General features: G+C 40.9%; 1 protein-coding gene across 3 annotated transcripts in view; it reads right to left on the bottom strand.

Annotated features, from left to right (window-relative positions):
* Positions 1 to 1,527: 1,527 nt before the first annotated feature.
* Positions 1,528 to 22,249, bottom strand: part of LOC137615398 (coiled-coil domain-containing protein 77-like) — a 150,965-nt gene continuing 130,243 nt past the window's right edge. The window contains exons 10-11 of one of the 3 annotated variants that reach the window (XM_068345246.1): positions 21,172 to 21,324; positions 1,528 to 2,615 (exon numbers count right to left, since the gene is read on the bottom strand). In XM_068345246.1, the coding sequence (XP_068201347.1) occupies positions 2,454 to 2,615; positions 21,172 to 21,324 (315 nt within the window). In that variant the 3' untranslated portion in view covers positions 1,528 to 2,453. Of the gene's footprint in view, positions 2,616 to 21,171; positions 21,325 to 21,382; positions 21,503 to 22,249 lie in introns of those variants that run through there. The other 2 variants (XM_068345247.1, XM_068345248.1) reach the window with 2 other exon arrangements.

The raw sequence follows: 22,249 nt of genomic DNA, 5'->3' as shown, positions 1-22,249 counted from the left end.
TTGGAACATATAGAGCATTTTTGTCTAAAAATCATTTCCATTAAATACACTACAGTATTTGAATCCTGTGTTGTATATCCTTATCACAAATCTCTGTAGCATAATATAGTATTACATTATGATAATTAGCATTACAAGTCCAACTATTATCATAGCTGCATCACATGAAACACTAAAGATGGTATTAAAAGTTCTTCGTAACATTCCCTCGGGCCCCTTGTGAAGTCACGTTTTTAATTTCACTACGTTCTTTTACTTTGCCTTAATTTTCTTATCTTATATTTAAGAATCAATCCTTTGAGGCCCAACATGAGCCTAACTTATAATTTCCTCCTAATAATATTAAAACTTATGATTATAGTATCTGCAGTATTACAATATGTAGTCTACATAAAAAAAAAAAACTAACTAACTAACTTTCTGGTTCCTCATGACAAGTTGCTATACTCCAAAAGAAATTGCTGAAAAAAAAAATTACTCATGGTTCAACTAATATCCATAATCATAAAATCACACTAATGATTCAGTACCAGATAATATGTGGAATACACTTGGCAGATACATTATAGTATAAAGGTAAAAAAAAAACTACTAGTATTCTCTTGAATGAAAACAATGAATGGTAAAGTTTAAAAAAATATCTGTGCACATTTTCAATAAAAAAATATCAACCCGCACACTGTCAATATCTAAAAGTTACAAATGATTATGTGAGTCACAAAATTAGACAAGAGTACTTTACTTAATTTTCAAACAATTAGCCCAAGAAATACTTGCTATTTTACCACACAAAAACTGTATGAAATACAGCATCAAGTAAACATTCTCCATTCATAGATTTCACACAAACTGAAAAGCTTAAGAACAACAAATGTCATCACTGGTTGTAATGGATGGCGTAAGTAAATATACAGTAGAATTTTAAGGTGAAGATTGAAAATATAATAAGTACTAGGTATGACCCACTTTGGGAAAGTTAGCTCACTGCTACTACTGAATGAGATGCATGGGATATAGGTCTACAGGAATCAAATGTTTCTTAGCTGGAAAAAATTAATAAAAAAAATCCCCATTCTAGTTTACACACACACACACCCACACTTTTCTCTCTCCACCTATCACAGGCAACAATTTAGTCAGTCTACCATGCATAAGTGAATATATAAAATTCATTATATCACATCTATCTATCTATCTATGTATATATATATATATATATATATATATATATATATATATACTGTATATATATATATATATACTGTATATATATATATATATATATATATATATATATATATATATATATATATATATATACTGTATATATATATATATATATATATATATATATATATATATATATATATATATATATATATATATATATATATATATATATACAGTATATATATATATATATATATATATATATATATATATATAAATATATATATATATATATATATATATATATATATTCTGTATTAATTTATGTATGCATATACGTATGAAAAATAATAGAATATGAAGATTGTAATGACAAAATCAAAGACAAAATATAAAGGGGCAGGAACACAAGCAGATTGCAAATAATTTAACAAATATAATTTTTGCATACAATTTTACTCTCTAAATGCAGCACATTTATCAGATTCCACATGAATTATTATTTGCAATTAAAAAGTAATCCAAGAATTATATTCAAAATTAAAGCACGTGTAGAAAAGAAAAAAAATGTAAACTGTTACTCGCGATAAAAAAAATTTGGTCTGTCAAAACTTTTATAAATCCGGAAAAGGAAACATACGCGAATTAGATGGTCCAGCAGACTGACCTTCATAAAACTATTGGTAATGAGGTCATTACTTGAACTTCTTTATTTACCTAATTTTAAAGTGTAGCAGCATATCTGATAAAATGAGATAGCTACTTTAAAAAATGTTGAACAATTGCAAACATGGAGGAAAGAAAATACAAGTACAGTCTAACAGGTAGACTTGACTTGTAACGTATGACTGCATGAAGGAGAGGTAAAATATAACCACTACCTTTTGTTTAACAGAAGTCTTTTAAAGTCTAGGAACTTTAAAAAATAAAACGTAGAAGCTACTCTCAAGTACAGTAAGCCTCTCATTTTGATGTATGGCAGAATGGTGAATAAAAAGTAAGGTCATGACTTTTCTAAAGTGACAGCAGCTAATGATAAATATATTTTCAGATAAAAGGCTAACTCCTCTTAATTCCTGTTAATGCTCCAAATGAGTCTATTGTGATGACCCCATTTTACTGAAAAAAGATATATAGCACTAAAATACCTTAGACAATGTACAGCACATTAAAGACTAATGCTTTGTTAGTTATCATATTAATTGCCTTTATGAAGTGATGTAGAATATCAGTAAATAAATTATTCAAGAAAATTACAACGTCGCAAAATGCAGTATATACTCTTAAGTTTCTTCAGAAACTTCAGTTTCAACTTTAAGAAGCTTTCGTTTCACATCGCCTAGTTTGTTTTGCACAACCCTTACAAGGTCAGATGCCGTTTGAATATCTCTTAAAGCATTAGAATCAACTGGAACCGCCTCATCGCCATAAAGCTTCATTGTAATCTGGAATAAGAAAAATAAAAAAATAAAAACTAATACAAATAAAAATGCTGTACAGACACGCTAAGCTGTAAATTCTGCAAGAAAAATCAAAGATTTAAAACAGTGTGCATTTAGTTTAATTATTATGATTACAGATTCTTACTTGGCAGAAGATAAGATGCAAAATAACATACAGTACAGTGATACCTCTGGATACGAAAGTTTCTGCTTACGAAAAATTCAGGATGCGAAAATTGATTCGAAGATTTTTATGCCCCAGGATACGGATAAAATTTCAGGATACGAAAACCTTACGAGATCCCAACTCTTCGCCGAGAGTAATTTTAAAAAGCGCGCGCCGCCTGACTTTGAACTTGGGTAGACTCACTTACAGCCTCCCGCTCACCCATTGGTTATCTCCCTACTCAGACGCTAGCTGACGCCATAAGATCCTGCTTTCCTATTGGTCGGCAACTATCCCAGCTTGCCTACGCACGGGCGTTCATCTCTCTCTCTCTCTTTTCGTTCCGACCGCGGTATCGTTAACAGACATTGTGTGCTTTCGCTTGTTTGACTTAGTGTTAATATAAAGTACATTCGTACGCCACGTGTTATTGTTAATAAACATTCGTTACTGTGCACTGTACTGTATTAGTGTTTACTATACATAGACTGTATATAACGTAACGTAGTGTATTATATTACGTTTGCCTAACGCATTTTAGAAATGTGTTGAAAAGTAGGCAGAAACAAGCTTCAATGGATAGTTTCTTATTAAAGAGGCCAGCGGTATTAGTAGACCAAGACGAAGGTGAAAGTGAAGAAAAGAAACAGAAAAGAGGAAGGGATGAAGAATTAGAAGGTGAAAGTAAAGAAAAGAAACAGAAAAAAGAAAGTGATGAAGAAGTAGAAGAGATTTAGAAAATAAGAAAAACGTAAAGTTATAAAAAAGCAAAAAAAAAAAAAATTCAATTTTAAGTTTTATGTTACCGTTAAGTGTTAAAGTAATTTTTTCTTTCATTTTATAGTTTTCCATACGTAATGTTAAGTGTTAATTATTTCTTCCATTTTTTCATTTCGTAAAGTTTAAGTGTTAATGTGTTAAGTGTGTAAATTACTGTACGTAGTCTGTCACTTGTTACGTAGTGTATTATATTACGTTTGCCTAACGCATTTTAGAAATGTGTTGAAAAGTAGGCAGAAACAAGCTTCAATGGATAGTTTCTTATTAAAGAGGCCAGCGGTATTAGTAGACCAAGACGAAGGTGAAAGTGAAGAAAAGAAACAGAAAAGAGGAAGGGATGAAGAATTAGAAGGTGAAAGTAAAGAAAAGAAACAGAAAAAAGAAAGTGATGAAGAAGTAGAAGAGATTTAGAAAATAAGAAAAACGTAAAGTTATAAAAAAGCAAAAAAAAAAAATTCAATTTTAAGTTTTATGTTACCGTTAAGTGTTAAAGTAATTTTTTCTTTCATTTTATAGTTTTCCATACGTAATGTTAAGTGTTAATTATTTCTTCCATTTTTTTATTTCGTAAAGTTTAAGTGTTAATGTGTTAGGTGTGTAAATTACTGTAAGTAGTCTGTCACTTGTTACGTTTTCTGCCTTATGCCATCCTCCTCTGCCGCGACTTCGCTATCGGACATCGTCTCAATCAAAAGGTAAGTTTCAACTTTTTTGTTACACTAATTAACTGTAACCTTTTTTTCAGAGTGTACATGTATCAATCATTAATTTAGGTGTACGTACAGGTAACAATACACCTTCACTGATCTAAATGCTTTACGTACATACAGTACCGTAACTTTTATACAGTAGTAAAGAAAACGGACCGTTTTCTTTGGGCTTGGGGGGGATAACTTGGCTATAACTACATTATTGAATAATCTCATAGTGGTTTCTGGAATGGATTAGGCTGTTTTTAACGGTTGTGTTAATTATTGAATTATAGAAATAGCTGCATTGCATGTTTATTACTACAGTTTAGCGTGTTTATGAAAGAAAGGGTGACTTTTTATAAGGCTTGGAACGGATTAGGCTATTTACATGTAAAACACGACTCAGGATACGAAAATATCAGGATACGAAACCGCATCCTGAACGGATTAATTTCGTATCCTGAGGCATCACTGTATTACTTTAAAACAAAAAAATATATATCCCAGGTAAATTATAAAAACTGAAAATCCTGAATCAGTATCAAGAGATTAGCATTGAACTACCGTATTTCAGTTACCTATTAGTAGTATGAACTCAACGAATATCATAATCATTCTAGAATAGAAGCCTAATAATACTATCAGGTAAAGTTAACTGTTGAATATATTGATTAAAAAAAGTTTATCTGCCTTTTTTTTTTTTTTGAGAGAGAGAGAGAGAGAGAGAGAGAGAGAGAGAGAGAGAGAGAGAGAGAGAGAGAGAGAGAGAGAGAGAGTGTGTGTGTTTTTATCAGCTGGCTAGTCAATAGAAAATGGAAAGAAAACTTGCAGTAAATAGTTCATCCTATTTCTTTTTTATGTAAATTAATTTCTTTTTATTGTTTTCTGGTTATCATATATATTTGTATTATCATAAGAAATTAGCATTTAGATATAGTAAATAAAATACTGTACAGGAAACAAGAAATTTATATAAAAGTGGGAAATATGATATTTTAATTATAAAATAAATTTTTGAATATACTTACCCGGTGAATATATAATAGCTGCAACTCTGTTGCTCGACAGACACATACAGTAAAAACTCGCCAGCGATCGCTATACAGGTTGCGGGTGTGCCCACCAGCGCCAACTGTCGGCCAGATACCACTCTCGATGTAAACAAAGACTCAATTTCTTCTCATCCCACTGCGTCTCTATTGGGGGGGAAGGGAGGGTCGTTTAATTTATATATTCACCGGGTAAGTATATTCAAAAATTTATTTTATAATTAAAATATCATTTTTAAATATTTAACTTAGCCGGTGAATATATAATAGCTGATTCACACCCAAGGAGGTGGGTAGAGACCAGTTAAATATGTTTACATCGTATAGGCTAAGAGTTTTTTATTTCATTTTGACAGTTATCAATATAACAAAACCAAAATAAATAGGTACCTGGTAAGGAAGTCGACTTAGACGATTACTCTGCCTTGTAAGTACGTCTTCCTTACGGAGCCCAGCGATCCTCTTAGGATGCTGACAGACCCCCAGGAGCTGAAGTATCAAGGGCTGCAACCCATACAACAGGACCTCATCAAACCCCTAATCTGGGCGCTCTCAAGAAATGACTTTGACCACCCGCCAAATCAACCAGGATGCGAAAGGCTTCTTAGCCTTCCGGACAACCCATAAAAACAACATTAAAAACATTTCAAGAGACAGATTAAAAGGATATGGAATTAGGGAATTGTAGTGGTTGAGCCCTCACCCACTACTGCACTCGCTGCTACGAATGGTCCCAGTGTGTAGCAGTTCTCGTAAAGAGACTGGACATCTTTCAAGTAAAATGACGCGAACACTGACTTGCTTCTCCAATAGGTTGCGTCCATAATACTTTGCAGAGATCTATTTTGCTTAAAGGCCACGGAAGTTGCTACAGCTCTAACCTCGTGCGTCTTAACCTTAAGCAAAGATCGGTCTTCCTCACTCAAGTGTGAATGAGCTTCTCGTATTAACAATCTGATAAAGTATGACAAAGCATTCTTTGACATAGGCAAGGATGGTTTCTTAACCGAACACCATAAAGCTTCAGATTGGCCTCGTAAAGGTTTAGTACGAGCTAAGTAGAACTTAAGAGCTCTAACAGGGCATAAGACTCTTTCTAGTTCATTGCCTACGATCTCCGATAAGCTGGGAATATCGAAAGATTTAGGCCAAGGACGAGAAGGTAGCTCATTTTTGGCTAGAAAACCAAGTTGCAGAGAGCAAGTAGCTTTTTCTGACGAAAATCCGATGTTCTTGCTGAAGGCATGAAGCTCACTGACTCTTTTAGCCGAGGCTAAGCATACCAGGAAAAGAGTCTTAAGAGTGAGATCTTTCAGGGAGGCTGACTGTAAAGGCTCAAACCTGTCTGACATGAGGAATCTTAGGACCACGTCTAAATTCCACCCAGAAGTAGCCAAACGACGCTCCTTAGTGGTCTCGAAAGACTTAAGGAGGTCTTGCAGATCTTTATGTTTGGAAAGATCTAAGCCTCTATGCCGGAAGACCGATGCCAACATGCTTCTGTAGCCCTTGATAGTGGGAGCTGAAAGGGATCGTCCTTTTCTCAGGTATAAGAGAAAATCAGCTATTTGGGCTACAGAGGTACTGGTCGAGGATACAGAAACTGACTTGCACCAGTCTCGGAAGACTTCCCACTTCGATTGGTAGACTCTAATGGTAGATGCTCTCCTTGCTCTCGCAATCGCACTGGCTGCCTCCTTCGAAAAGCCTCTAGCTCTCGAGAGTCTTTCGATAGTCTGAAGGCAGTCAGACGAAGAGCGTGGAGGCTTTGGTGTACCTTCTTTACGTGTGGCTGACGTAGAAGGTCTACTCTTAGAGGAAGACTTCTGGGAACGTCTACTAACCATCGAAGTACCTCGGTGAACCATTCTCTCGCGGGCCAGAGGGGAGCAGCTAACGTCAACCTTGTCCCTTCGTGAGAGGCGAACTTCTGCAGTACCTTGTTGACAATCTTGAATGGTGGGAATGCGTAAAGATCCAGATGTGACCAATCTAGGAGGAAGGCATCTATATGTATTGCTGCTGGGTCCGGGACTGGAGAGCAATAGATTGGAAGCCTCTTGGTCAGCGAGGTTGCAAAGAGATCTATGGTGGGTTGACCCCAAGTCGCCCAAAGTCTCTTGCACACATCCTTGTGGAGGGTCCATTCGGTTGGAATTACTTGACCTTTCCGACTGAGACAATCTGCTAGGACGTTCAAGTCGCCCTGGATGAACCTCGTTACTAGGGAGATGCCTCGATCTTTTGACCAGATGAGCAGGTCCCTTGCGATCTCGTACAACGTCAGTGAGTGGGTACCTCCCTGTTTGGAAATGTACGCCAAGGCCGTGGTGTTGTCCGAGTTTACTTCCACCACTTTGCCTCGAAGGAGATACTCGAAGCTTATCAAGGCCAGATGAACCGCCAAAAGCTCCTTGCTGTTGATATGCATGCTCCTCTGACTCGAGTTCCATAGACCTGAGCATTCCCGACCGTCCAGCGTCGCGCCCCAGCCCAAGTCCGATGCGTCCGAGAAGAGAACGTGGTTGGGTATCTGTGGGATCCGTGTGTACGATATGTTTTCCCGCGCAGTTATAAAGACGTGCGGAGCCTATTGCAGGCCCTTGTAATCTGGGTATCTGATTATTAAACAATGAATCGTCATCGACTCTTCTTCCTCAACCCCAAGATGGCGCAGTGAGATATGAACCTACGCCTGTGGAGCGTAGATCAGGATGGCACCACCTATTAGACCTCGTCTTGCAACGCCCTCCAGGAGGGCCATCGCAACTCCGTCACTTCGTCAGGCCCGCGACACCATTATCTCCCAGCAACAAGCTATCATTGCACTGCAAACCCAGGTGGCTAACCTGCCGGTAGCCAGAGTGCCACGGGTGTCCAATGCTTCAGCTCCTGAGAAGTGTGATGTGGAAATGTCTTCAGCGGCGTTCAGGACATGGAGGCGGTCTATGGAGTGCTGGATACACCTGAACAGGTGGCCTAGTTTGGAGGCCGTCATGCACATCCGTCTTCTGTGTGTGCCAGCTCTACAGAGAGCTTTAGATGCAAAGTTCTCAGCGGCCCAATGGTCATGTGTGAGCCCCAAGGAGGCATTAGATAGCGTTGAAAAGCTAGTACTACGGTCATCCAACCAAGCAGTGCTATGGAGCGAATTCTTTAATGATGTTCAGGCCACGGATGAGCCTATCAATGTGTATTTTCAAAGGTGTTCTCAGTTAGCTCTAGATTGCAAGTTCGAGTGCCCACAGTGTAATTCCGATCTGTCTGAATATATGCTATTGCGTAAAGTGATGGTAGGGTTGAATAATTTAGTGCTTAAAAGAGAAATTTTTCAAAGTTATCATAGGTATGATAGCGTAGACGCCCTCAGGGCACAGTGCATAGCATTTGAAGCTGCGGTTAGGGATGTAGGTGAGAGCGGGAAAATTTCCCGCCAAATTTCAAGTTATCCGCCAGTCGAGGCAGCCAATGTCACGGAGGAGGGGGAGTGTGCAGCCGCCACTATCCACCGTGCTGTGCATCGTACGCCGCCAACGAGGTGCGGCAACTGTGGCAGTTCGCACTCCGATAAGAATTCGTGTTTGGCCAAAGGTGTTACTTGTTATAATTGCCAGAAAGTGGGGCATTTGAAGAAATGCTGTAGGGGCAAACGTAAGGTCCTGCCAGAAGTATCTAGTGCTGTAGTGATTGCATCTACCGCCGTTGCGGGACAACCGTTATTAAATGTATCAGTGTCAGTGCCGGGGGGGAGGGAGTGTGTACCCACCACCGCCGTTGCCGATACGGGGGCCCAGGTTTGCGTCGCTGGCAGCGAGCTGTTGCAGCTGCTGCACCTCGACCCCGCGAAAGTTGAAAAGCAGCAGACGCTGAGAGATGTTGCAGGCATTCGTTTGAAGTGTTTAGGGGCAACTAAGTGTTGTGTATCATTAAATGGTCGATCCTCTATGCAGGAGATTTTCTTCGTGAATTCTGCAACAAATTTATACTTGTCATTGTCAATGTGTAAAGAGTTGGGTCTAGTCCCAGCTACGTTCCCCTATCATCTCGCCAGTGTTGCCACCGTTGATACAGTAGAGGAGGTGGATCTCTCACGTCCGACAGTGTTACCATTCCCCCCGCTGGAAGAAAACGTTCCCTTACTTCAAGATTGGCTACTCCAACGTTTTTCGGCGACAACCTTCAACACCTCCAAGTCACCCCTCCCAGTTATGGAGGGCCCACCCCACCGCATCCACCTCGTCACCGGGGCCATACCCTATGCTTGCCACACACCTGCAGCGGTCCCAAAGCACTGGGAAGATGAAGTCAAGGCTCAGCTGGAGGAGGACGTACGTAGGGGCATCATCCAGCCAGTACCACCGGGGGAGGCCACAGAGTGGTGCGCCAGAATGGTAGTAGTGGCCAAAAAGGATGGCCACCCGAGGAGGACAGTGGATTATCAGCGCTTAAATGCATGTTGCAAGAGGGAAACGCACCATACACCAGCACCCTTTGATATAGTATCTGGTGTACCTGTTCGAAGCTATAAGACTGTTGCAGATGCGTTCTGGGGTTTCCACCAGGTGGAGTTGGATGAGGACAGCCGAAGACTGACAACTTTCATAACCCCATGGGGCAGGTACCAGTATCGTCGCACCCCGATGGGCCACTGTGCAGCTTCCGATGCCTACACTCGACGGTTTGATGACGCAATTATGGATATTCCTCGCAAGTACAAGTGTGTAGACGACACCCTTCTGCATGACATAAGTGTTGAGGGAGCCTTTTGGCACACCTTTGATTTCCTGGCTACCTGCGCGAAGAAAGGCATTACCCTAAAACCAGAAAAGTTCTCATTTTGTAGGAGAGAGGCTACCTTTGTTGGTTTTCACCTGGGGTGGGACTCGTATGAGCCTACAAGTGAAAGGTTGGCTGCCATAAGAGACTTTCCCATGCCAGCCCAACCATCAGTTACGGATATCAGATCCTGGTATGGTTTCGTCAACCAGCTGGCACCCTTTTTGGCCACCGCGCCCCTCATGGAGCCCTTCCGGGAACTACTGAAGAAATCTACAGGAAAGAAGGTATATTGGGACGAACAACTGCAACACAAGTTCCGACAGGCTCAAGATATTATTTGTCGGCTGGCAAAGGATGGACTACGGTATTACGACAAGACTAGGCCTACAGCAGTAATCACAGATTGGAGTAGGGAAGGTATAGGTTTCGTTGTCCTGCAACAGTACTGTGGTTGTACCTCCCTAGAGACCCCTTTTTGTTGCAAAGGGGGTTGGCGGCTGGCTCTGTGTGGGAGTCGTCACCTGTCTGCTGCCGAATCCGGATACGCAGCAGTGGAAGGAGAAGCTTTGGCAGTGGCCTGGTGTCTACGGAAAGCAAGATTGTTTCTGTTGGGATGCCCCTCCCTCATTATCGTAACAGACCACCGCCCACTAGTGAAGCTTTTGGGGGATAGGGCCCTCACAGATGTGGTGAACCCAAGGTTATTCCGCCTTAAAGAAAAGACTCTGCAATATAAGTTCACAATAAAGTACCTGCCAGGAAAGTGGAATTCAGCAGCCGATTTTCTATCTCGGTACCCCTCCCTAACGGCAGTCCCAGATAAGGAGGACACCATACAAGAAGAAGATATCTCCGCGGCGGTAGCAGCAGCAACAGTAGCTGTATTGAGCCAAGATGACGGTATTACAATGGACGAAGAGATGGTCATGGACGCAGCAAATAATGATCCCGTATACCAGCTGCTGCTCGCAAGAGTCCGTGCTGGGGACTGGCCTAAGCAAAAATCCCAAGAACTACAGTGTCTTCGACCCTTCTACAGCGTAAGGGACAGGTTGGCTGCTGCACAAAGTATGGTGACATATACCCATGAGGAGGGGGCAGTGAGATTAGTGATACCTGACTCATTACGTAATAAAGTAGCAAGGAACCTGCATGCCAGCCATCAAGGGCTAGATTCGATGTTACGTCGTGCAAGAGCAACCGTGTATTGGCCTGGAATAGCAGGCGACTTGGAACAATGCCGAGCTTCCTGTGATATCTGCAACCTGCACACGCCCTCTTCACCGCCAGAAGTCATGATTGTTACCCCTCCCCCTGAGTACCCCTTCCAGCAGACGGTGGCTGATCTCTTTCAACTCGAAGGACAAGTTTATTTGGCCTACGCTGACAGACTGACGGGTTGGCTAGAAATAGCGCATTTCCCCAAGGGAACTGGTTCCAACAAAATTATAGCGAAACTACGTGGCTACTTTTCCAGGTGGGGGGCTCCCGAGCAACTCTCCACTGATGGAGGCACTAACTTGGCTAGTGAGGAGATGATGGACTTTCTTAAGAAATGGAGGGTTACCGTCCGCCTTTCATCTGCTCATTATCCACAGTCAAATGGGAGGGCAGAGGCTGCTGTGAAATCCGCCAAAAGAATCATCCGCTCGAACACGGGGGCCAACGGTAGTTTGGACAACGACAGGTGCACACAGGCAATGCTGCAATACCTGAATACGCCCTTGAGAGAGATAGGCAAGTCACCAGCTCAACTAGCAACAGGAAGAGCACTTCGTGATGGTGTTCCTACAGCAAGACAGCAGTATAAGGTAGATCGCCACTGGAGAAGAACCCTTCGACAGCGGGAAATATTGATGGCATCGTCTAGTGACAGATTTCCCCAATCACCAAGACAACGCTCTTGCAACATGACTCCATTGCATGTGGGCACCCAGGTTAGGATTCAAGATCCCGGGACTAAAAGGTGGGACAGATCAGGTGTCATCATCTCCCATCACCCATACCGGCAGTACACAGTAAGGCTTGACGGGAGTGGAAGGTTATCATTGCGCAACAGAAAACATTTAAAGGGACAGATAGCTTGTCCCACGCCCAGCCCACCGTCTGACCCAACCCCTAGCACCACACCAGCTGACAGCAGCAGTGAGAGCCCGCCCAGGTCTAGCTCCCCCACACCCAGCCTACCCCGTGCTACGAGACCACAACGCTCCAGGAAAGAACCTGGCTGGCTCACTGAATTTGTTAAATAATATGTAATTGTCATTGCTTTTGTGTACTGCTAGCCTATAAATATATGATTTCCTTGTCCACGTGTTATTATGGATTTTTTTTTTTTTTCTTTTTTTTTTAAAAGAATTATTGATAATTCATGCTATACTATACATCTGATAGTGTTGCTCACATTGCTTTGTTCTGTGAATGTTTTAATTTTTTCTTGTATGGCTATGTTTACAGTATGCAGTTGATCCATTTCTATTATGCCAATTCGACCCATTTTATTAAGCAATTATTGATTTATTTACTCTGATTATTTTTGTGTAGCTAGATGCTACATTGTGCATCCTATCTGTTTTGTTACTGATTTACCCCATTTGATAATTATCAGATTGCAGTGTAATTGTTGTAATTATTACATGTCAATCTTGGAGGGGCATGTGGGATCCGTGTGTACGATATGTTTTCCCGCGCAGTTATAAAGACGTGCGGAGCCTATTGCAGGCCCTTGTAATCTGGGTATCTGATTATTAAACAATGAATCGTCATCGACTCTTCTTCCTCAACCCCAAGAGTATCTGAACTGCCAGAGGAAGACCCTCTCGTAGGCTGATATTGTCCTTCCACCAAGTCAGACAAGACTTTATCTTTTCGGAAATCGGGATCGAGACCGCCTCTAGCGTCTTGTCCTTTTTCCAGTGAAAAGCCAGATGGAATTGAAGAGGACGGAGGTGTAGCCTTCCTAGTGAGACAAATTGCTCCAGGGATGACAGCGTCCCTACCAGACTCATCCACAGCCTGACTGAGCAGCGTTCTTTCTTCAGCATCTTCTGGATGGAGAGCAGGGCTTGATCTATTCTGGGGGCCGACGGAAAAGCCCGAAAAGCTTGACTGTGAATCTCCATCCCTAAATACAGAATAGTTTGGGATGGGACCAGCTGCGACTTTTCCAAATTGACTAGGAGTCCCAATTCCTTGGTCAGATCTAGAGTCCAATTGAGATCCTTCAGACAGCGACGACTGGAAGAGGCTCTGAGAAGCCAGTCGTCCAAATAAAGGGAGGCTCGGATGTCCGATAAGTGGAGGAATTTTGCCACATTCCTCATCAGCCTCGTAAACACGAGAGGAGCTGTGCTTAGGCCAAAGCACAGGGCCCGAAACTGGTAAACCACATCTTCGAAGACGAATCTCAGAAAGGGTTGGGAGTCTGAGTGAATGGGGATGTGGAAGTAGGCGTCCCTTAGGTCTAGAGAGACCATCCAGTCTTCCTTTCTGACCGCTGCTAAGACTGACTTTGGGGTCTCCATGGAAAACTTCGTCTTTGTGACAGACATTCAGAGCACTGACGTCTAGCACCGGTCTCCAACCTCCTGTCTTCTTTGATACTAGGAAGAGACGGTTGTAAAACCCCGATGATTGAAGGTCCGAGACTTTGACCACCGCTCCCTTCTCTAGCAAAAGAGACACTTCCAGTTTCAGGGCTTGTCTCTTTTCTTCCTCTCTGTACCTGGGAGAGAGATCGATGGGGGACGTCGCTAGAGGGGGTTTGCGTACAAAAGGGATTTTGTACCCCTCTCTGAGCAACCTCACAGATTGTTGATCTGCGCCTCTCTTCTCCCAGGCTTGCCAGAAGTTCTTGAGTCTGGCACCTACTGCTGTCTGAAGTTGCGGGCAGTCAGACTCTGCCCTTAGAGGACTTGGATCCTTTCCTCTTCCCTCTCTTCCCTTCGGCACAAGCACCTCCCCTGCTGGAGGCTCTGCCACGAAAGGGCGGTATAAACCGAGACGCTGGAGTGTCTATCCTAGGTCTAGCAGACAATGTAGGCAAAGGGGGAGCTTTGCGAGCCGAGGACGCAACTAGATCGTGGGTGTCCTTCTGCACTAAAGACAAGGCAATTTCCTTAATCAAGACTTCAGGAAACAGGCACTTGGACAAGGGCGCAAAGAGTAGCTCAGATCTTTGGCATGGCGTCACTCCAGCAGACAGGAAAGAACATAGAGACTCTCGTTTCTTCAGGACTCCGGACGTGAATGAGGCGGCAAGTTCGTTGGACCCATCACGGACGGCCTTGTCCATGCAGGACATAATGAGTAAGGAAACATTCTTGTCAGCAGAAGAGATTTTCCTACTCAGGGCCCCTAAACACCAGTCTAGGAAGTTAAAGACTTCGAACGCCCTAAATATACCTTTAAGAAGGTGGTCCAGGTCCGATGGTGACCAACAAATCTTCGAGCGTCTCATGGCAAGGCGGCGGGGAGAGTCTACAAGACTTGAGAAGTCGCCCTGGGCAGAGGCAGGAACTCCCAAGCCGAGAACTTCTCCCGTGGCATACCAGACGCTCGATCTAGACGAGAGTTTAGATGGGGGGAAGGCAAATGCTGTCTTCCCTAAACTCTTCTTGGTCTCTAACCAATCGCCCAACAGCCGCAAAGCTCTCTTGGATGAGCGAGAGAGAACGAGTTTAGTAAAGGCAGGCACGGTAGCAGGAACGCCTAAGACAAACTCCGACGGCGGCGAACGAGGAGCCACAGAAACAAAGTGGTCAGGGAACAACTCCTTAAACACAGCCATGACTTTTCTAAAGTCTAAGGATGGTTGAACTGCCTTAGGCTCATCAAGTTCTGAAGGTTGATCCTCAGGATGTGGTTCAGCAACGTCCTCATCTGACAGTTCCTCATCCGATAACTGATGAGAAAACGGCAAAGGTGTGGGCAACGTTTGACTCGCCGAGTCCGGTCGCACTGGTGCACACGTGACGGAGCCGGACGCAGCGTCATGGAACTGCTGAACAGTCTGGAAACTGTCAACAACCACAGGTGCGCGAGGACGCACAGCGTCCACCCGAGACTGTTTAGACCGTCTGGGTTGTGCAGTCAACACCATACCGGGTTGCGGAGGTTGACGCACCGCGTCAAAACAAGTCACCTCTGATGGTTGATGAACGTCCTGAACGTCACCAACCACATCCGTGCGTTGCCTAACGTCAACGTGCGGCTGGAAATCCACACTGGGTCGCATCGGTGGAGGTACAACCCCAACTGGTTGACGCGAGAAAGCTACCTCAACGTCAACAGGACGCACAACAGACAGCTTGGATGGTTGCTGGCCAGAAGGATCAGCGGCAACCTTCTCCGCATTGTAGTCCCCCATCAAGGACGCAAGCTTGGACTGCATGTCTTGCAGTAACACCCATTTAGGGTCTACGGAAGCAGGTGCGGTAACAGATGGGGTGAGCGACTGAGACGGCACAACTTTGCCTCTCTTAGGCGGCGAGCAGTCATCAGATGACGGCAACGGGTCCGAACTGTCCCAGTGGCTACATCCGGGACGTTGGACTTGTCCTGAAGGGACCGACTGATGCTTTAAAGGTCTGGAGACCTTGGTCCAAGGTTTCTTACGAGAAACACCTTCGGACGACGAGGTAAAAATGGGCTCTCTCGTCTTACGTTGGTAGGGGCGATCTTGGAGAGATACGCCTGATACCATAGAGGGAACGTCTGTTCGCTGATCAAGGCCTCTCGAACCCATGAGTCGTACGACATTGCTTCTCCCCTGGGCTTGGGAGCTTGCAAGAGGTCCCGGACTAGGAGGACGACAGGCACGAACAGACAAACCCTCGAGCGCAACACTGTTCACAACACTTTGCGTAACACTAGGCACTTTGACACTATCCTTCGTGGCACTTTGGCACTTGAGTTCCTTAACATCCGCCATGAGTTGATTTCGGTCACTTGCTAAAGACTCAACTCTCTCCCCCAAGGCATGAATAGCACGCATCATGTCTGCCATCGACGGTTCCTGAGTGCTAGGAGGGGGGTTAGGAACAACCACTACAGGGGAAGGATTAGGTTCAGGGGCATGTGGAGAGGAAAAATCTACCGACCTAGAAGAACTTCTCCTTACCCTATCTCTCTCTAGTCTGCGTGTATATTTCTCAAATTCGAGAAAATCGAATTCCGAAAGGCCCACGCATTCCTCACACCGATCTTCCAATTGACAGGTTTTACCCCGACAATTGGAACAAACAGTGTGAGGGTCGAGAGAAGCCTTTGGAAGACGCCTATGACAGTCCCTAGCATTACATTTTCTGAACTTGGGAACTTGTGAAGGGTCAGCCATTTTGAATTAGTCAAGGGAAAATTCCAAAAAACGATCTAAGTCATCAACAATTAATCCGATCCAAAAAAGAGTTCAAGGATTTATTTGAAGAAAAACACCTGTACTGCGAAAGCTCAAACCAAATTAAAGTACTTCACCAAATATGATGGGAAAAAACTCCAGGTTCAACAGCGAGTAAAGTACGTCTTGTCGACACGTCGACAGAGAAGAAATTGAGTCTTTGTTTACATCGAGAGTGGTATCTGGCCGACAGTTGGCGCTGGTGGGCACACCCGCAACCTGTATAGCGATCGCTGGCGAGTTTTTACTGTATGTGTCTGTCGAGCAACAGAGTTGCAGCTATTATATATTCACCGGCTAAGTTAAATATTTAAAATTGGAAGCTTAGGAGCAAGATTGCCTTCTGCATCCAAATATTGGCTCTGGAGCTTCATTTACAAATACCCAAATTCACAGTATTATCTAAAAACCTTTTATATTTAATGAAAATTAATATACTGTATTTCTAATTCCATCTACTGCTTTTATTTTATGGTTACTGTACTTCTGGTTGTTTTAGTGTACTGGCGAAATCTAATCGAGGACCTTGCATCAATAGGCATAGGAGCAGATGATGATGATGATGATGAAGGGATGTTATTCTATATAACTGTCTATACAGTAAGCACTAAGGCTGAAAGGGGCAGTTATTCTATATAACTGTCTATACAGTAAACACTAAGGCTGAAAGGGGCAGTTATTCTATATAACTGTCTATACAGTAAGCATTAAGGCTGAAAGGGGCAGTTATTCTATATAACTGTGTATACATTAAGCATTAAGGCTGAAAGGGGCAGTTATTCTATATAACTGTCTATACAGTAAGCATTAAGGCTGAAAGTGGCAGTTATTCTATATAACTGTCTATACAGTAAGCATTAAGGCTGAAAGGGGCAGTTATTCTATATAAATGTGCATACAGTAAGCATTAAGGCTGAAAGGGGCAGTTTTTCTACATAACTGTGTATACAGTAAGCATTAAGGCTGAAAGGGGCAGTTATTCTATATAACTGTGTATACAGTAAGCATTAAGGCTGAAAGGGGCAGTTATTCTATATAACTGTCTATACAGTAAGCACTAAGGCTGAAAGGGGCAGTTATTCTATATAACTGTGTATACAGTAAGCAGTAAGGCTGAAAGGGGCAGTTATTCTATATAACTGTGTATACAGTAAGCATTAAGGCTGAAAGGGGCACGATTATAACAGCAATATGATGACTGGAATGTGTATAACCTTACATATTCACATACCTACGTTAGCTTGCAGTCAAATATTGAGATGTATTTATGCAGAATAAACTTCTACAGCTTTAATTTAGATTCAAGAAATAGTTCTTAGATTTTTATCTTTGCACTGTAATAAAGTAGTTTTGGCATTTACTAAAACTAAAAATAATAAAAATTTTGAAAGGAATGTTCTTTGCTTACATTGAACTACGAATTTCTTAGTTATAAAGTACAGTGTACTAAATGTAAAAATATACACTACAAGATTCTATACTGTCCCAGCACATTTATCATAGTCTTATAAAACTTTACAAGTTCTATAGTACATGGGCATAATGTTTTCAGGTTATATACTTTAACATACTCTTTTAAACTTAGGAGCAAAAAGACTTTTCAGAATTCTATATCTAAATAAATAAGACCTATAGTAATAGGTAACTTGATATAATAGCCTCTCGACAGATTAAGGAAGCTGGTGAAGAGTGATTGAAAGTCATCATTATTCTTGGCAATTATATGAAAGTACAGACATTTCTAATAACACTGATTTACTTGAATTTGTATATGATTTTGATGGTACAATTAGTGAAGATTTTCTCTTTTGCCTGCCACTAACAACACATGCTACAGGCGAGTCTATTTCTAATTGTTTGAATAATTTCAAAACTGCTAATGAAATTTGATGGTCAAAGTGTGTAGGAGTCATGTTGTTGGGGCTACTGCTATGTCAGGAAAGTATAAAAGACTCGGAACAAAGATCCAAGCTATACTACTTAATATAAAATGGACTCATTGTGGCAAGCATGGAGAATTGTTGGCATCAAAAAAGAATACCAGGAAAATTAAAGTCGACTTTAGATGAAGTAATGAAGGTAGTAAACTTCATAAAAGTTCATCCCTTAAATCAAATTATTATTAAAGTTCTTTGGGAGGAGAGAGGCAGTGCTTATAAGCAACTGCTCTTGCAATCTCAAGTGAGATGATTGTCTTGTGGTAACATACTTGCATATTTGAGTTACGTGATGAAATGCGAATATTTCTTCAGGATAAATACTTCCATGGAAAAGTGTGGTTTAATGTCTTTTCTTGGATAGCTATTGTTGCATTTATGTTGGACCTATCTACATATATGATGGACCTAAATTGAAGCATACAAGGGAAATCTTTAACTATATTTAAAGTTGAAGATAAAGTGGAAACCATGATCATGAAATTATAATTGTGATCTGAGAACTTGAAAAGGTTTTTTTTAATCCTTTCCAAAATTTTGTGACTTTCTTAAAAATTGAAATGCTATCAGAAAAATAAATAGCCTTTTCATACAGCATTTTCAAGGTTTAAAGGCTAGTTTCAGAGAATCATGAGGCCAATAACAGGTGGATTAGGAATTAATTTCATGTAATGTAAAAAATATTAAAGAAACAACATCGAACGAAGAAAATGTTCTTATTGATCGTTCATGTGACACTTCAATAAGGAAAAGTTTTTTAATATGACCAAAGCCTTAAGACATATAATGCCATTTCCTATTACATATTTATGAGAACAGACTTTCTCACAGCTGGTGTAGCCTACATAAACTCAAAATATAGAACCTGATCTGCAATTAAAACTGCCACTGGACCTGAAATTGATAACTTAGAATTGGCAAAACAGTAACAATTATCTCATTAATGAAATAAAATCAGGTTTCTTTTCTGTATTTCTTTATATTTTCATTTATTCAATTTTCTATTGAAGAATCTAGTAGGAAGAGTTAGTTGTTTAGTTAATCAAGTCAGTAAATAAGTTAATAGAATTATTGAATATCCTGGTGGGCAGTGGGAAAACTCATTTAAATGAAAGGGGTCCTAGGTAGTGAAAAGATTGGGAATCACTGAGCTACAATATATAATGAAAAAGATATCATCTCCATTACACTTTCCTTTACTTCTACTCGAGGGCTCCTTAACTCATTCCAAAAGAATGTTCAGTATACACATTTTGAATAATATCATACATAGGTAGTAAAGCATATGTTAGGATAGGAAATGCTCAAGTGCTTGGTCGAGGATAGAAACTGATAGATGAAAATGATTATGAATGGGATATGAATCAGTTGTTTGTAGATGATACTGTATTGGTTGCAGACTTGGAGGAGAAGCTGTGTTGATTAATGACAGAGTTTGAGAGGGCGTGTGTGAGAAGAAGTTACAAGTTAATGTGGGTAAGAGTAAGGGTATGAGATGAATGAGAAGGGAGGGTAGTGTTAGATTGAACGTTATGTTAAATAGAGTTACTTGAGGAGGAAGATCAATTTAAGTACTTGGGTTCTGTTGTTGCTGCAAATGGTGGAGGGGAAGCAGATGTACATCAGAGAGTGAATGAAGGATGTAAAGTGTGGGGGGCTGTGAAGGAGTGATAAGAAATAGAGGGTTAGGGATGAATGTTAAGTTTTGTACGAGAAAGTGATTGTACCAACTGTGATGTATGGATCGGAATTGTGGGGAATGAAAAAGAAGGAGAGACAGAATTTGTATTTGTTTGAGATGAAGTGTCTAAGGAGTATGGCTCTTGTATTTTGATTGAATGGGGTTAGGAACAAAGTAGTCAGGGTGAGAACTGGTGTGAGATACGAATTGGCAGCTAAAGTGGATATGAATGTGTTGAGGTTGTTTGACCATGCAGAGTGGATGGAAAGTAGTCTGTTGAAGAATGTGATGAATGCAAGAATTGATGGGAAAAGTGAAAAAGGAAGGCCAAGGTTTGGGTGTATGGATGGAATGAAGAAAGCCCTGGTAACAGGAGGATAGATGTGAGAGGCAAAAGAACATGCTAGAAGTAAGAGTGAATGGTGAGCAATTGTGATAGTTCCGATAGGGCCTGCTGCTACCTCGGGTCACCTTAGTGACCACTGAAGTAGCGGCCGTAGGAGAGTCAGCAAAGGAAGCTTCAGTTTGTGGTAGAAAACGGGAGAGAGTGGGCTGTGGCCCCCTAGTAGTACCAACAAAACTTGGCTGTACTGTATCCCTAGTCAGGCCAAAAGGAACGACGAAAAGAAAAATCCTGTTTTGTTTCTTTTTTATGTCGGCTGCCTCCCAAAATTGGGGGAAGTGCCATGGTAGATTGAGAGATTAGTAATAATAAAAATGAAAAATTGATAAGAAACTGAATTCATGAAAGTAATCATAAATAGCTTGATAATTTTTCCTTTGCCTTGTTCATCAAATAATCTGAGAATTATTATTTTATGAAAAAAAAAAAAAAAAAAAACAACAACAACAATCATCAGAAGTAATCATTCAGACTGCTTTCCCACATATATAATTAGATGATGGAATAGACTATGCACACTAAAATAAATAATTGAATTTACTTGCAGAAACATGTAAAATATTTGCATAAAATTTAAACAAAAAGTAAATTAATTTCTACTTCAAATAAAAAATGTTGATACATGCAGTTATTTCAAGTAGCATTTCAAGAACAAAAACAAATATTCATATTCACCTTATATAACTGGGATATGAGAGTTTTTACATCATTTTTCAACAGCTGGACATCACTCTGGAAGCCCTTCAGATCAGTTTTTCTGCGCTCCTCAGTACGTCTGATATCACGCTCCAGTAAGTCAACTTGTTGATTCAGTTTTTGAATCCTTTCCTTTGATAAGAAAAATAAATATTCCTGAACGTACAACCCGGTTCTCTTACACATATTTCAATCCTTATATCGCTAAAGAAGTAAAGCAAATGATGGCAAAATTTTTATTTTACAATCACGAGTACATGCAATGGCCAATAAGACAGATGACTTGATGCCTTTACTTAACCCAAACCAGCTGGAAGTGAGAAAAAGAAAGCAGAAGGTAAAAGTGGGTCTTGAGCCCAATTGAAGGCATTGACCAGCTTCAATGATGGAGAATCACCGTATATTATCACGGAAAATGAGAACAAAGGAACTTCAAAGCAGACAAAAAAGGAAAATAAAAACATTTATCTACTAGCAACCATTTTATTACTAAAACATTTTTCCTCTTGGATCCTTGAGAAAATTCTAGTGAAATAAAAAAATACAAATGTAACAGTCTATCTAAACCATACATTTGTTTATGACTTTTCTACCAACACAATAATGAATCCAGTTAAAAACAAGAGTCAACTAGTACCACCTACAGTATAGTTTGCGTAACTTACTGTAGATGGAGTTAAATGTTCTTTGCAATGTCCCTTTGACATCAACTGCATTGATTTCTTTTACTCTGTATGTGTTTTGTTTAGACTTCCAACAGAGCTGTTCAATACCTATAACATCCACCAAGGACTCTATACTTTACCTCATTATCTGTGATATCCAGTATGCCTCTTCATAAATCTGAATGGGGCTCCCGTAACTTTATAATCTCAATCAAATGTAATCAAGATAATTACTAATTAATTTTATCATTTGTATAATTCTATTTTATATTTTTGAATGAGAATTTACTGAAAGCAAGCTCTCCCTTCTATCAGCATTTTAGTTATTTGGGTTATTTCCCAGTTGCTGAAGAAAGAGTATAGTATAGTACAAATAGCTATATTTGTCATCA

This window comes from Palaemon carinicauda, chromosome 21, assembly GCF_036898095.1.
Source record: "Palaemon carinicauda isolate YSFRI2023 chromosome 21, ASM3689809v2, whole genome shotgun sequence".
NCBI lineage: Eukaryota > Metazoa > Arthropoda > Malacostraca > Decapoda > Palaemonidae > Palaemon > Palaemon carinicauda.
Note: the sequence above shows the minus strand (reverse complement) of the source record. Positions and strands in the feature narration are given on the sequence as shown.